The sequence below is a fragment of the Pundamilia nyererei genome, unplaced genomic scaffold (assembly GCF_000239375.1).
Source record: "Pundamilia nyererei isolate P.nyererei 1_Seehausen unplaced genomic scaffold, PunNye1.0 scaffold00110, whole genome shotgun sequence".
NCBI lineage: Eukaryota > Metazoa > Chordata > Actinopteri > Cichliformes > Cichlidae > Pundamilia > Pundamilia nyererei.
The window spans coordinates 2,228,918-2,246,181 of record NW_005187511.1 but is presented as its reverse complement, the minus strand read 5'-3'; the positions used below and the strand labels follow the sequence as shown (position 1 = coordinate 2,246,181).

At 42.5% G+C, this 17,264-nt stretch overlaps 1 protein-coding gene across 1 annotated transcript; it reads right to left on the bottom strand.

Annotated features, from left to right (window-relative positions):
• Window positions 1-756: 756 nt before the first annotated feature.
• Window positions 757-17,141, bottom strand: LOC102194859 (inter-alpha-trypsin inhibitor heavy chain H3-like; the record flags this gene model as incomplete). The annotated part of the gene is made up of 14 exons (XM_005741517.1): window positions 17,070-17,141; window positions 15,731-15,891; window positions 15,495-15,599; window positions 15,081-15,243; window positions 14,863-14,973; window positions 13,519-13,647; window positions 13,286-13,402; window positions 13,009-13,177; window positions 12,810-12,920; window positions 12,474-12,655; window positions 12,186-12,365; window positions 11,973-12,094; window positions 2,543-2,775; window positions 757-813 (listed from the first exon to the last, which is right to left on the bottom strand). Coding segments are annotated over exons 1-14 (1,912 nt in total), but the record flags the coding sequence as incomplete, so codon positions are not given.
• Window positions 17,142-17,264: the final 123 nt, after the last annotated feature.

Genomic DNA, 17,264 nt, shown 5'->3' with positions numbered 1-17,264 from the left:
ATACACTAATATTTTAAGTCTTTATGTTGCATATTGAGTTTATAAACACATCCTGATACTAACCACTGCTTTAAATAAATAAATAAAGACATGTATATATTGAGTCTCACAACTCAGTGTCAGTCTGTAAACATAGTTTGTACATAAATTCTAATTTTTGCACTTCAACTTGTTAGAAATGTTGTTGACAAACATTATCAAAGACAGCTCCTACACTGGTTTTGACCTGTTCAACCTGCTTCACTCAGGGAAACACTACAGATGCAGCGTAAATAGTTTCTTCCAAAAAGCCATAACCATGCTGCACTGACAATACAATACCACCTCCCAATCCAAGGACTACCCTCTACACCCAGACTACACTCTTTACCATCACTACTGTGTAATATTTAATTAATTTAATACTGTTCATATGTATATAGTGCTGCAAAACGGTGCCCCCCTCCCCATTTCTTTTCCTACATGTCTGCACTGAGAAGGAGATGCTCTGTATCTCATTGTGCATGTGTACAGTGACAATAAAAAGCATTGTATTCTATTCTATTACCCCACAAATGCAAAACCTGATAGTACATATGAATTCATATAAAAGCTTTGAATGCTTCACTAGAAGAACAGATGTTAGGAAACCCAGTAAAATTACGCATTAAAACTGTGCACACAGGTTTTTTGGGTAATTACCAATACTGTTAATCTAAAGCAGCAGTTACATAAACCTTGCATTGGGTGATCTAATAAATTTGTTAAGCACTTCACCTGCTCCAGGATGTCCAATCTCTCCTCTCTCTCCTCTGGGGGTGTGCTGTTGCATGACTAAAAATAAACAGTAACATATAAGAAGGAAATATCTGTTTTTATTATATACTTTTGTATGTTTTTGTAAGAGTACATTTGAAAATTCAGGGATAATATTAATGATTATATTTTAGCATTGACAATATGATTTTAATTAAATAGCTTGCACATACTGGTGTATTAATTATTCCATTAAACAGATTTGTTTTGGTAGTTACCAATACTGTTAATTTTATGGTAGCAATTACATGAACCTTGCATCAGGTGATGGTCTATTACATTTGTTAAGCACTGTACCTCGACCAGAGAATCCTTTTTCAGGTGAATTCTGTACATTACGTGACTTAAATAAGAATAGACAATCGGACTTCTACCGGATTGCAGAAGTTGGAACAGTTTGTTGCCAGGATGGGACGGGTCCTTCAGTATCTGCGCTGCTCTAGTCCGTCATCTCCTGGTTGCATTTATACCCTAGTGGAGGTCCCTTAAGAGGACTATTAATCATGTGACTCATCACATGAGCCAAAGTGTGAAAAAGGCATGGGTCATTATCACAAGAGGTTTTTGGGTTAAACCACTGTGGGACCTTGCTTCACCTGATGCTAGATGTAAGTGGGGGGTGAGCTGGGAAGGGATCTCAAAGCTGGTTTGTAGGTGGCAGACAGTTGGTGTTGTAAGCAACCCCCTCTGTTCAAAGATGGTCATTCACAGTAGACATAAATAGCTTCTTTTACTCCTCTTTCAGATTATCTGTCTTCTGTTTCCAAAATGTGAACATTGCCATCCTTGACAGAGTGACCTTTGACCTTTAGATCCAGTTGTACAGCCAAGTCTTGTCCCATCAAGATGGCTCTTCTATGTCATGTGTTTATAGTATGGCTGTTTGGATTCTGTGATGTAGAGGTGTGGCTGGGTCTGAAGTGGACTGGGATGTCATGCTTGGTGAAAATTCTCATTTGGTTCTAGAACTCAATACGTTTCTCAGATGAGAGGTGAAACATCTTCAAGAAACTTAAAGAAGTCCATTAACTTAGATTCCAAGCTCCTTAGACTACCATGACCTGGATTGACTGAGAACCTACCCCATTAGCCTTTTGCAGGTAGTTGTAAAAATTTACCATAGTCTCCGATAGTATTACAGGTACATTATCCCATTAATAAACTGAAAAAAATAAATAAAAACATTCTGAAAGGTCTTCAATTTAGAAGTATCCTTAGAGGTTCTAAGGTTCTAAGCCTGATCAGAAATGGCCCCAGTGGAAGGGTGGCTGTTTTATGAAAGGGAAACAGAGAGGCAGACAACCATTCACACTGACATTCACACCTATGGACAGTTTAAGTTTAAAATAATCAGTTAATCCAACCCTGCCAACTGCATGTCCTTGGACTGTGGGAGGAACCTGGAGAGGACTAGGGCTGCCACAAACGATTATTTTGATAATCGACTAGTCACCAATTATTTTTTCGATTAGTCAACTAATCAGATCATACATCCATTGGACATAAAACGTACAGCTTATTGCACCAGCATGCATCTGCTCTTATATAACTATCATTAGCTTACAGCTTTAAATGTTTAAGGTATGTGCTAAATAAAAATAAAGACAAGATGATAGTCAGGGCATGGCAGTTTGATGCATATGTTTTTTTTTCCCCTTAACTTGACAATGACATTAGTCTGGGGGCTAAAAGTAGAGATTATGAGGCATTTCATTTATTTCAGTCTTTTTGTGTTTGTGATACTCACCAGATGAACGGCGACTACTAGGAGCCAAATATTGTCTTGAAAAGGAGTGATCTACACGGGGCTGCCATCTCTGTGGTGTTTCACCTTCCTTTGGTTTATGAAGCACATCTGTGTTCTCTCCTGGAGGCTTTGTGACCACCATAGATGTGAGAGGAGTCACAAAACTGTACTTCAGTGACAGCTCCAAAGCCTCCTTCTTTACTTTCTCTTTCTCCGGTCCAGATAACTGAAGTCTGTGTCACAATATATTAAATAAATATGATGGTTGACTTACAAGTGGAATATGATTAAATCATTTGTTTTTTAATTGATCAATTGAATTTGAAAATATCCCCAGCTAGTCTTTACTGCTGTCACTGCTGTATGGGACACATCTTTCAGAATCCTGAAAGATAATGCTCATTAAAAACATAGTATATTATTTGATCTATTTTACCTATCTGCTGCAAGATAAACTGGAGAACTGATATCAGAACAGTTGTGGCACCAATGGGTTCAGGGATTGTTTTGAACTCATTGGTGCTGCTTTGGCTTTCATTATAGATCGTTAACATGTGGTTGTTGTTGTTGTTGTTGTTTTTTTACAAAATTAACACTCAGTTGGCTGAGGGTTTGTTTGTATCCAGTATCGATCTTAGGCTAGACCACCATGCTAACCAAGTCTACCACAGATATGAATGAGAGAGATAAATATAAAGCCATACTGGTTTGGACATTGCCTGGATTAACAAGGTCAATGTCAGGTGTTCAGGAATTAGGGCACCCTGGTGAAAAGTGTTCTACTGGAACAAGACGGTATCGTTCAGTGTGAGGGCAACTGACCAGAAAGATAGGATCATGGCAAAGCTGGAAACCTGAATCCTCCATAGTCGGTTACCAACACTACGTGAAGTACCCTTAGAACATCTACTAGATTGTGCAAGTGCAGTGCTATGGACAATACCTACCGCAACCATTACTAAGACTAACCACCTGACTTACACTACGGCAGCAGTGATCAGTGAGATGCTTGGCTATAAGTTGAACAGCCACAAGGAGAGGTACCCTCCATAGTGAAGGAGATTAGAAGTCAAGATCAAGGTAGCATGGACGGAGGTTAGCCAACTATCGGATCTGCCATAAGGTGCAATGAAGAAGGTGCCTAAGAAGTACAGCAAGCTGTCCATACCTGAGGCCTTGGAGACTGCCAAGCAAAGACTCACAGCCTTGGCCATCTGCTTGAAGACATACACCAGAGACATAGAAGGCAGGAGAATAAACCAGCTGTTCTCGACAGAACCAGCCAAAGGGTACTCTCAGTGGCAGTGCAACAATATGAGAACAGCAACACCAAGGCTGGTGTTACGGTGTTAAGTAAGAGTGGGCCAGCTAACAAGGCAAATGCAGTTACGGTTTTAAGATCTAGGCCTAAACTGTGTTTCTTCTGTCACAAGCCTGTGTGGTTGCTAATTGTGTCAAAAGGTGACAAAGCAAGATAATCAAAAACCAAATCCAACTTGAAGCTCCCTTTTCAAATATCCTGGAAGAGCCCCCCACTTGTTATGTTCCCCTGAGTGGTCTAGGCGGTGTGTCCGGGTCAGAAAAAGGAGTCAAGGAGGCAAAAGGGTTAAATTAAAGAGTTTTATTAAAATAGCTCAACTAAAAGAGACTGACAAGCCACTATCACCATTTAAGGAAACAAACAAAACTCAAGCATTGGTCAATAAAGTAAAAACATAAGTCAAAAAGAGAGAGCAGCTCACTAGCTGCAAACTGGAAAAACACAGCTCACTAGCTGCAAATTGGAAAAACACAGCTCACTAGCTGCAAATTGGAAAAACACAGCTCACTAGCTGCAAATTGGAAAAACACAGCTCACTAGCTGCAAACACCCAGCTCACTAGCTGTAATCATTCACATGGCACTCTGGCCCAGAGCTCACCTGTACCTGGGCTTAAATCCCTTTAATTACTGATGTGAGTCAGCTGTGTAAAGGAGAAAAGGTGGCACCTCAGGCAGAAGCGATTGAAGGACACGCCCACACAGGCACCTTCAGGAGGAGGCCCTGCTAGGGCCGTAACACTGGAGACTGTGCAATACTGAAATACTGAAATATGGGAGAAGGATGCAACCTATAACAGCAATGCTCACTGTCTAGTTGGCTAGTGGATCTAAGAGCAACCACAGCAACCTCCCTGAACTGGGACCAGTAACAATCACAGTGGCAGATATCCAAGAAAGGGTCTCCAGTATGAAGAGTTGGACAGCACCAGGCCCCGACATGATTACAAGATTACAAGAAGGCCTGTGACTCGATGCCCCACAGCTGGATCCTGGAATGACTAGAACTATACAAGATCAACAGGACCCTAAGAGCTATAAATCATCAGGAACTCAATGGGGATGTGGTGTACAACACTAGAGGCCAACTTCAAGCCCATAGCACAAGTCACCATCAAGTAACATCAAGTGACTTTCCTCACAGTGTTACTGGAGGCCAAAGTAATGCCATCCAGGGTGAGAATCTGGTTAGATACCATATTTCTAAGATTTTCGGGGCAGAATACAATAACCTCAGTTTTATCTGAATTAAGAAGCAGAAAGTTAGTGTCACGGTCCCCGTGTCTCACTGGTTGGCCCACGCTGGCTACAGGTTTTGTTGTTGTTGTTCGTTTTTGTTTTCTTTGTCTCTCCTCCTCCTCTCTGCCTGGGTGGAGCTCGTTATGGGCTCTCGCTCTTGGCCCACGCACCTGTGTGATTGTGTCCACCTGCTGCTGATCTGGCTGATTTCCCCAGCTGCTATTTAAGGCAGTGGCACAGAGCAGCTCACCACTGGAATGTTGAACCTCCTGAGTTCGCGCTCTCGGCATTTTCAAAAGAATCCCCTGTGTGTATTTTGCTGTGGCACTAACGTTAACTTCTGTGTGTAGATATCCCTCTTCTGGACCAAATCACGGGACCTGTCCAGGTGTGGCAGCGTGTGTGGAGTTTTGGAGCGAGGAATCAGGAAATGATCAGACAAGAGAGGGTTTTCAGGAAACACTGTAAAATGTTCAGTTTCTATCCCATATGTTAACACAAGATCTAGAGTCTGGTTAAAGTGGTGGGTGGGTTCTTCTACATTTTGAGAGAAGCCAACTGAGTCTGATAACAGATTAAATGCTGTGTTGAGGCTGTCATTTTTAGCATCTACATGGATGTTAAAATCACCCACAATAATTATTTTATCTGAGCTGAGCACTAAATCAGATAAAAAGTCTGAGAAATAAGACAGAAACTCTGTGTAAAGCCCAGGTGGACGATAGATGATCACAAATAAGACTGGTTTTTGAGTTTTACAGCTAGGGTAGATAAGGCTATGCATCAAGCTTTCAAATTAATTAAAAGTCAGTCTGGGTCTTTGGTTGATTAATAGGCTGGTGTGAAAAATTGCTGCCACACCGCCCCCTCGGCCTGGTCTTCGAGGTTTCTGATAGTTAGAATGATTCGGGGGTGTTGATTCATTTAATCTAACACAATCATCCTGCTGTAACGAGGTTTCTGTCATGGTTGGCTGTGTGGCAGGCAAGCAGAAGTGGTGGACCCAAAATTGCAGGACTCTTGGAGATGGGAATAAACTGAAAACGTAGCTTTATTGCTGGAGGAATGATTCACGAAATAAAACTTACAAAAACAAAACTCTAAACCGAGGTGCTGGAGGACAGGACATTACAAACACGCAGCAAGTTGAGAGTACGACGCGACACTGACACAGAGAAACACAGGGCTTAAATACACAGAGGGCAGTAATCAAGGGATGAGAGACAGGAGGGGAACACACCTGGGAGAAATCACAGCTGACGAGACAGGGGAAACGTAAACTGAGCACACTCACATACGACACAGACCTTCACAATAAAACAGGAAACTCAGACACATGGAACCAGACAAGACATTGAACTAAACAGATAGTTAGTATTTTGCTCCGCCTCTGGCAGGAGCAAAATAGAACCAGTAGGCCCGCAGGCCTCTGGCAGGAGCAGAACAGAACCAGCAGGCACGCGGGCCTCTGGCAGGGACGAAACAGGTTGCGCTGGCTTCTTTATGTCCAGGGATCCAGAATTAACTGAATGCTGATATCTAACCTCTGGGGAGGCCCCGGAGAGAGTAAAAGTCTCAAATTTAGCCAGGTCTTGAGGAGCAACGAAAGTCTGTGTGGGGGCATCCTCCTGAAAACGAGTGGGTGGAACTGGCGGCTGAGGTGCAGGCCGTGCTAAAGGCTGAGGCGCTGGAAATACAAGAGAGTGCACTGAGGTCGACTGAGCTGCGAGTGACTGGAGAACAGGAGGAGACTGAGCTGCAGAGGACTGAACTGGGGACCGCTGGGCAGCTAAGTGAGCTTCTGGCTGGGCAGCTAAGCGAATTGAGGGCTGCTGGACTGCGAAGTGTGATGACTGCTGGGCAGCTGACTGCACTACCTCAGTGGAGTTTTTAAAAGACTCGGGAAATGCTGGCTCTTCAGCCTCTAGCGGTCCAGACTCTGCTGAGGGAGGACACGCAGACTCTGGGGAGGCCCTGGAGATTGTGTCAATATCTACAACATTACCACTTGAAGTCTTCAAATGAGTGTCAGTAGCCCAAGAAACGAAACATTCGGGCGCACACTGAACAGTCTCTTGAGGTGGCAGTTCAAAGAACCGTCTGCTGCTGCTGTTGCTGCGGAGGCCTCGAAGTGGAGTACTGCGAACGAGCAAAGGCCGCTAGCTCCCGAGCCTGAAGAACCTCCTGGGCTTCGTGCATCTCGTCAATTAAGCTCATGAATCCCTTGAGTTGGCAGAGATGTGGATTCCCTTCAAGGATTGTTCCGATAGCGTTTAATCCGATCGCCATCACCTTAGTATCCTTTGTGTAGGAAATCCGCTTCATTAGGGCCATGACGTGGGCGAGATCGCGTTCCCGGGATGAGTCCGCTGGGTCCATGTACTGGTCGCGTCGTTCTGTCATGGTTGGCTGTGTGGCAGGCAAGCAGAAGTGGTGGACCCAAAATTGCAGGACTCTTGGAGATGGGAATAAACTGAAAACGCAGCTTTATTGCTGGAGGAATGATTCACGGAATAAAACTTTACAAAAACAAAACTCTAAACCGAGGTGCTGGAAGACAGGACATTACAAACACACAGCAAGTTGAGGGTATGACGCGACACTGACACAGAGAAACACAGGGCTTAAATACACAGATGGCAGTAATCAAGGGATGAGAGACAGGAGGGAAACACACCGGTGAGAAATCACAGCTGACGAGACAGGGGAAACGTAAAATGAGCACACTCACATACGACACAGACCTTCACAATGAAACAGGAATCTCAGACACATGGAACCAGACAAGACATTGAACTAAACAGACAGATTCTCAAACAGACGGGGTGACACCATAGACAGACAGATACAGACGCAGACCGAATATAACACGTAGAACTCAAACAATAATAATCATGATAATAAATTGGAAAATGATAATAATAAACTTAAAGCGCTGGGTTACCGACCCAGTACTATGACAGTTTCTGTAAGGCAGAGTAAATCGATTTGCTGATCACTTATTAACTCATGTACTAACAGAGACTTGGAAGATTCAATTCAATTCAATTTCAATTCAATTTTATTTATATAGCGCCAAATCACAACATAAGTCGCCTCAAGGCGCTTCATAAGAAGAGAGAGACCTAATGTTTAATAATACACATTTCACTGTTTTAGTCTTTGGTTCAGATGTGGATCCTGTATTGTTCTTTATTTGTGATTTTTTTATGTTTAAGTTATTTTTTGCTGGTTTTTAGTTTGTTTTTGTCTGTTTGGGAGCTGACACAGTCTATACGGAGATGGGGGTTTTGGGGGAATAACAGGAGGCGAGAAGCTGCAGAGAGAAGTGTAAGACTGCAACTCTGCCTCTGGGTAGTCACATTTTGGGGGGTTTAATAAATTTGGTCAAATTTCTAGAAATGAGAGCTGCTCCATCGAAAGTGGGATGGATGCCACTATCTATGAAGCCTACATCGTTTTTTCGACACCACTCCGACAGACAGCAATTTAAGGAGAACATGTGGCTAAATATGTCACTCCTAGGTCTGATTGGGAAGGGGACCAGAGAAAACTACAGAGACATTGTTTTGGCAAAGTTATACACGGATTCAATGATTTTAGTGACCTTCGATTGATGTAACCGGGTGCCATAACTGCCGACATGAATTATAATTTTACTGAATTTACATTTACCCTTAGCCAGCAGTTTTAAATTTCCCTCAGTGTCGCCTGCTTTGGCCCCTGGAAGACAACTGACTATGATTGCTAGTGTCAGCTTCACATGTCTCAGAACAGAATCGCCAATTACCACAGTTTGATCCCCGGCGGGTGTGTCGCAGAGTGCGGAAAAACGGTTAGACACATGAACAGGTTGGTGATGTACCTGGGGCTTTTGTTTCCTCCTCACCGTCACCTAGCCGTCCCATTCCCCTGTTGCTCGGGGCCTGCCGGGGGACAGCTAGCGGGGCCTGCGCTACCTTCAGCTGCACCGGCTACAGGGGCCTGGCTACCTATGGGTGTATCAAGAGTGTGAAGCCAAGTCTCCAATTCAGTAATCCTAGCCTCCAGAGCTGCAAATAGGCTACATTTATTACAGGTATCATTACTGATAAAGGAGGGTGAGGAGTAACTAAACATCTGACACAATGAGCAGGAAAGTGCAGGAGGGACAGGTGAAGAGGCCATGCTGCTAGCGAGTCAGCTATAAGCTAAGCTAAGCTAGCGAAACAGCAAAGACACAGTGAGTGAATACTTTGGCAATAAATTAGGGAGGTTATAAATTAGGTAATCTAAAAGTTTTAATTAAATTGCTATCCAGATAAGCTACTCAAACACACCACGGTGTGTTGGAACAGCAACAGGAAGTGATACTCTACCGCAGAGAGAGTGAACACCAAGTGACAGCGCCATTGCTACATCAGGAAGATGGCCCCAACTGACCGCATGCTCAGTGAATACATCAGGCAGCAGAAACCCAAGAAAGAGGAAGAAGAGCACGAACCATCATGGAAGGATAGGATCCTGCACAGTATGTACCACTGGCAGATAGAGGAGGTGGCTAACAACCAGAAATCCTATCAGTGGCTGGACAAAGCTGGACTGAAAGACAGCACAGAGGCACTAATCATGGCAGCACAGGAACAAGCTCTGACCACAGGATCCATAGAGGCTGGGGTCTATCACACCAGGAAAGACCCCAGGTACAGGCTGTGTAAAGATGCCCCTGAGACAATCTAGCACATAACAGCAGGGTGCAAGATACTAGCAGGCAGGGCATACATGGAACGCCATAACCAAGTGGCCGGCATAGTATACAGAAATATCTGTGCAGAATATGGCCTAGAGGTCCCGAGGTCAAAATGGGAGACGCCCCCCAAGTGTGTTGGAGAATGACCGAGCTAAGATCCTGTGGGACTTCCAGATACAGATGGACAAAATGGTGGTGGCTAACCAAACGGACATAGTGGTGGTAGACATAGTAGTGGTTCTTCAAACAGAAGAAGATGGCGGTAGTGATAGATGTAGCAGTTCCGATTGACAGCAACATCAGGACGAATAAACATGAGACGCTTGAAAAATACCAAGGTCTCAGAGAGGAGCTCAAGCAGATGTGGAGGGTGAAGGTAACAGTATTCCCAGTGGTAATCGGAGCACTAGGTGCGGTGACTCCCAAGCAAGGCGAGTGGCTCCATCAGATCCCAGGAACAACATCGGAGGTCTCTGTCCAGAAGAGTGTAGTCCTAGGAGCAGATAAGATACTTCGCAGGACCCTCAAGCTCCCTCTAGTAGAGGACCCAACCTTGAAGGATAGACTGCCCGCAGGTGATATGTATATATGTACACTCAACAAAAATATAAACGCAACACCTTTGTTACTGCTCCCATTCCCCATGGGATGGACGTAGAGACCTAAAATTCATTCCAGATACACAATATAACCATCCCTCCCAAACAGTGGTCACAAATCAGTCCAAATGTGTGGTAGTGGGCACATCTGCTATATTGAGATAATCCATCCCACCTCACAGGTGTGCCACATCAGGATGCTGATCTGACATCATGAGTAGTGCACAGGTGTACCTCAGACTGCCCACAACAAAAGGCCACCCTGGAATGTGCAGTTTTTTGCGCTATTGGGGGTCTGGGGACCCAGAACCGGTCAGTATCTGGTGTGACCACCATTTGCCTCATGCAGTGCAACACATCGTCGCATGGAGTCTATCAGATTGTCAATTGTGGCCTGTGGAATGTTGGTCCACTCCACTTCAATGGCTGTGCGAGGTTGTTGGATATTCGTGGGAACTGGTACACGCTGTCGTATACGCCGGTCAAGCACATCCCGAACATGCTCAATGGGTGACATGTCCGGTGAGTATGTTGGCCATCCAAGAACTGGGACATTCTCAGCTGCCATCTGCCCTGAACAATGTGAACCATGATTCATCCGTGAAGCGCACACCTCTCCAACGTGCCAGACGCCATCGAATGTGAGCATTTGCCCACACAAGTCTGTTATGGCGACGAGCTGGAGTCAGGTCAAGACCCCGATGAGGACGACAGGCATGCAGTTGAGCGTCCCTGAGACGGTTTCTGACAGTTTGTGCAGAAATTGTTTGGTTGTGCAAACCAATTGTTCCAGCAGCTGTCTGGGTGGCTGGTCTCAGACGATCTTGGAGGTGAAGCTGCTGGATGTGGAGGTCCTGGGCTGGTGTGGTTACACGAGGTCTGCGGTTGTGAGGCCGGTTGGATGTGCTGCCATATTCTCTGAAACGCCTGTGGAGACGGCTTATGGTTGAGAAATGAACATTCAATGCACGGGCGACAGATCTGGTTGACATTCCTGCTGTCAGCATGCCAATTGCACGCTCCCTCATTGCTTGTGGCATCTGTGGCATTTTGCTGTGAGACAAAACTGCACATTCCAGGGTGGCCTTTTGTTGTGGGCAGTCTGAGGTACACCTGTGCACTACTCATGATGTCAGATCAGCATCCTGATGTGGCACACCTGTGAGGTGGGATGGATTATCTCAATATAGCAGATGTGCCCACTACCACACATTTGGACTGATTTGTGACCACTGTTTGGGAGGGATGGTTATATTGTGTATCTGGAATGAATTTTAGGTCTCTACGTCCATCCCATGGATGGGGAATGGGAGCAGTAACAAAGGTGTTGCGTTTATATTTTTGTTGAGTGTATATATGTATATTTTTTTAACATTTAAAGATGTTATTTCAAGCTCAGTGAAATTCTTCACTTTTTTTAAATGTGTTCAATTTGCTGTGCCTTCAACAATTAATAAATGAAATTTATGCTGCCATATTTTCGAAAGTTAAAGTTTTGAAATGATCACATGAGGAAAGATAACATATACAGTATTATACTCACTCTTTGTCTAGAAGCTGTTTAACTGTGAGGTATGCCCAAACCCTCTGGATATGGTCATCAGACACTGATCCAGTCGATTCCACACTTTCATTTGGATTAGAGAATGTTATTCTTCTATTACTCTGTAACAATTTAAATGCAATGTAATGTCAGTTGACATAGAAAATGGATTAAGAAGAGTACTCCTGATGACTCCTGTGGATTTATCCTTACCGAAATGGCCACAACTTGAGGGGTGAAGGTTTCAATGTTATTATCTGTGATCTGTCCGGCCACCACAATCTCAGAACCATTATAATACTGACTGAAGTTAGTCTGGGTTAGATTGGTCCCACCCACATAGATCATTGTCACATCTGTCAGTAGAGGTGTGGCCACCTCTTCATAGAAACCCTGTTGACATACAGTGTGGAAGTGATACAAATCATGCTTTTTTTTTTCTTCTTTCTATTCTCGGAGGTTTCAACTCACATAAAAGAAGAGTATCTATAATTTAAATACCTTCAGCTGTAAATCAGCATCAGAGTCTTCATATATCCGCCGTGCCACACCGTTATTTTGCAGCGACATTTTCTCAAGGAAATTAAAATTAACATCAAAACCAAAACCAAGACAGTACAGTGGGAATTTGCCTGCAATAGCTTGTCTTACATTTGACTGGATTTTCTCCAGATTTGTCACCCCTGAAAAGAGACGAGACATACCCAGTTCAGCTCAGAAACAATGTAGTCTCATAATTCATAATAAATCAGGACAGTTATTCACAATAAGGTCACAAACACCTCAATTTCATGAAATATTTGTGTACATTTGTTTACAGATGTGCTTTATTATAACCTGAGGTTGGGTCTCCATCTGTGAGAAGTATAAGGATAGATGCTGAACCTTCTCTGTTATGTGCATTCAGCATACGTGCTCCTTGCACCACTGCTTTATTTATGTCTGTGGCTGAAATGCAACAACAACAAAGTCTCAGTACACCATTCATTGGCCAAATGTTTATATTTCAAAATATGTATTCAGTACAAAATCTCACATCCTCTGTGTTGAATATTGCGTGCAAAGTTTTTGGCACTTTCCAGGTTTTTGCTGTTGGCCTGAACGAGTTCTCGCTTCCAGTAAGAAATTCTGTCATCAAAAGTGATCAGACCAAAGTGATCATCTTCTGCCAGATCATTCAGAATGTGGATTAATGCGGTCCTAGTCTGGTTAAGAAAACATTATTTACACACATATTTGTTAGTTTAAATTTAAAAAAAAGAAAAAAAGTATAAATAAAATAATATCAGAAACTGACCCTTCAAATACTTTACCTGCTCAATTTTTCTGCCCCCCATTGAGCCACTTTGATCAATAACAAAGACGACATTTTTTGGTATCCGAGGAAGATCAGATGGAGCAAAATGATGAACAAAGTATCCGTCAGATTTCTAAGGTGGAGTTGTTTAAACAAAAAACAAAAAACAACTTGATTGGTTATAGGATTATTCAAGAGGCTTTTGGGTCAAAGTCATACAGTTTTTGTTGCTAAAAGACCAGGGTTTACCTTGATGTGTCCCAGTCCATTATCCCTGTTAACGTCATAAACAATAACCAAATCTCCATTCATACCCTGATCTCCACAGCTGTCACACATTTTCTGTTGGTCGACTGTTGGATAGAAATACACCCACGCCTGGAAACAGAGTGAATCACAGTGTTTAGAAACTTGGAAGAGAGAGATGTCAGTGATTTTATTTTCTGTTTTCCGTTTTGGTCTGATATTTTGTTTGGTCAAATTTTTAAATGAAACATTGTCAGAATTAGTAATTTATCACAAATTAACACATTACTTTACATACAAAGAGTGTTGGAGAAGCCCAACCTTTAGAAGAAAATGAAATGAGATGTGTTCAAGGACCAAAACCTTAAACCAGAGGTCACTAACAGGCGGACCATGGTCCAGATGAAAACACACTGGCCAATTGAATGTGAGTTAATACCACTCCGCCAATCAACTCTGTGTATAATAGGTGGTAAACACTGGACTGTGGGGTACCAACACATCTTGGGCAATTACAAGCTGCCTGAAGCAGTTTGTAAGAACTGACCTTTCCAATTTCTGGATACAAATGGTTCCTAAGACAACTTTTTGTCACGGTCCGGGGCAGCGGCCGTGTGGAGAGTGGAAGGAGGACCCAAAACGCAGCACTTATTCAGGTGTGAGGGTGATTTATTGTTAATAACAAAACACAAAGTGGAGATGGCAAACAGAACTAAGGACGAAACTAAACTGGGATAAACTACACAGAGGAGTGGCAAACCTGAACATGAAGGGAGAACAGCAGGGAGAACACGCAGAGGATTACACCAGGTAGGAACACAGAGGATGAACACAGACGACGCGACGAGGAGCAGAGGCAAACACACACTATAAATACACAGAGAGACACTGGGAAATCACACACAGGTGGGAGACACAGCTGGACCTGATTAACCTGACGAGACAGGGGAACACTAACACCAGGGACCAATAGAGGGAGCACAAACCCAAAACCCAGTATCTAAAATCCCAAAACACAAACCATCCCAAAACAGCCCAAGAATAATAACAATAAGGAACACAAACACAAAGTCCCTGAGTCATGGCCGCAGGACCATGACACTTTTTCAGGTTTAAGGAACGTAGTCTTATGTATATTGACCATGTTTGGCTCCACACACAAAGCAAGGTAGTTTTGTCCAAAGTGAACATAATCAAGCTAATCATCAATGAGCACCTCCACATGTGTATGAGAATTTTCAGCAATCATATGTTCAGTTCTATGTTGTGTGACCAAAATTATTTCAAACTGTCTGTTGTAAGAAAACTCAAGTTTTTTACTGTTTGAGAACTAAAAAAATTCTGTACCTGTTTATCTGCATGTGTTTTAGTAATGGCATTAGCGAGGTCTTTGGTGCTCAGGCCTCCTTTCACATTGATGAAACTGATGCCGGCTTCCTCGTGAATGTACACATCCACCTGGTATTAAGTAAAATAAAACAAATCAAAAGATCTCATCATGTGTGCTGTTTTTTCAGCATTGTTTTCCAAAATAATTAATGAACAGATAGCAATAAGACAGTCACCTTGAAGTCTCTGACAGGCTGCATGGGTCGAGCATGAATTTGCAGCTCGTACTTGCCATGTGTGCGTTTCATCAGTTCCTCATATGTGAGTTCAAAAGTGACCTTTTTGTGAGCAGCCACATTTACAGAGGTCTTAAATTCCTCCAGAGTCCTTCCTACAGAACTAAAGCAGAAACAATAACCATTTCACTTATTTGTAATTATGGCTGTAGTTTGAACCTGAGCAGGGAATAAGGTTAACTCTAATTATATTTTCCTATTTTCATTCGCATTAACATCACTTTAGAGAAATGAAGAAAGAAGAGAAAACACAAGAACAGACCAAACTAGTTTTGAATGACAGAAATATTTTCTTTTTCTTTATCCAAAAGAACACTCAGTGTATTTGTACAATACTTATCATTTAGTTAATACCTGACAAGTCCAGCACTTTCACCACGGGACACAGCTTCAGTGTACTGCTGCTGAGCTTGCTCCTTAGCTTTCACAACACCATCATAAACCTGGCCATCGATAAACCTGAAGAGGACCAAGAAAAGCCCTTGTGTAAATGCACACACTACTGAGTATCCTGTCATTTGTTTTTTATTGTAGAATTCTTTATTTGCAAAAGTCTCTGGATGGTTACACATTATTTTAAATTCACACACATTTGAAATTTACTGATGAAGGCATTCTTGGGAATCTGAACATGAAATTCAATTTCCTTTGACTCGTTCATACGATTGGCCACACGACTTGTGATGACAGTGGTGGCATAACGACTTGTCACTGTGGAGTTGATGTGGAAGCTGTAGACGTCCCAGTCATCCTGAGCAAAAAAAAAAAAACAAACAAAAAAAACCTGACAGTTTTAACAATTCTCATTGACTGACCAGTGTTTGAGCACCCGCTCCTTCAAACATCTCTGCATGTCATTGGCTGATTTCACTGGTTCATTGCCAGGTGTTTTGAGTTTTTTGGACTTTGAGGTTTTCTTTTTTGAATTATCTGTTTAATCCCTGGTATGTTTAATGTTTACATTCACTTTTTACATTCTTTTTGTTTGTGTCTCCTATATGATATACTTAACTGACATTTTTTATTGTAACAACCAATGATTTATACAGGAAAATAATGACTATTAACAAGGTTGCCCAAACTTTTGCATCCCACTGTATGTATGTATGTATGTATGTATGTATGTATGCATATACATATATGTGTATATATATATATTTATGCATTTATTTATTTATTTTCAGCTTCCTTTTTCACTTTATGCTTTAGTTTTGTATTTTTGCAATAGCCTAAAACAGCTCACGTTTAGTTCCCCCCTGGCCTAGGCAACTCCCTGGAATTGCCATGACCCCCCTGTCTTGGCCCGTGGCTGGGCAAAGATGAAAACTGTTTTTGGACCCCATTGTTTTCCTTTTGTTCCATTCATCTTGTTAGTCTCTGTATGTCTGCATTTTTTCTCACACTCCTCGCACTCAGGGAATGACAGTTTGTCACATGAGAAGGGGGGTTGATCTCCTAGACTCTGACCGTGTAAACAGAACAACTAACATTACATGTTTTTTAAAAAAATGGACGAGAATAATTAACTTAATGGAACAGATCCAATTTTGCCTTAATCTAACACTAAACAAAACAATTATAACCCCAATCTGTATGTTAGTTTCATTTCTAATTTGAAGTGTGACTGCTAGTATTAATATGTAAACTCTTCACAACATTTCTAATACAAGACCACACACATGCATTCACATGTGACGCATATGAAAAGCATTAAATAACACAGACGACAGAGAATCAAGGGAATCTTCAAGAGCTCAGTGTTCAGTTAACAAAAAGATGTTAAGAAACACAGAGACAAAATGAGAGTCATCTCAGATATCTTTGAGAGATCTGTTAAACTGAAACATCAGTGGCATTGGTAAGATGAAGACAGAAAGATTCTGTTCTCTTGAAGTGATGCTGTATCCCTTTTATGTATTATAACCTTACCTTGTTTGGCAGTGTAGAGGCCAAAGCCAGCAGCAGCCCAAAGAGAGCGATTTGCACCACAGTTCTCTCCATGATGCCTCCCACAAGAGTGCAAACACCACAGCTGGAACTGTCTTATGTACAGTGGCCCCTAGAGACAAAGCACGTACAAACTCCAAAACACATGCAAACTCCAAAACACTTGCAAACTCCAAA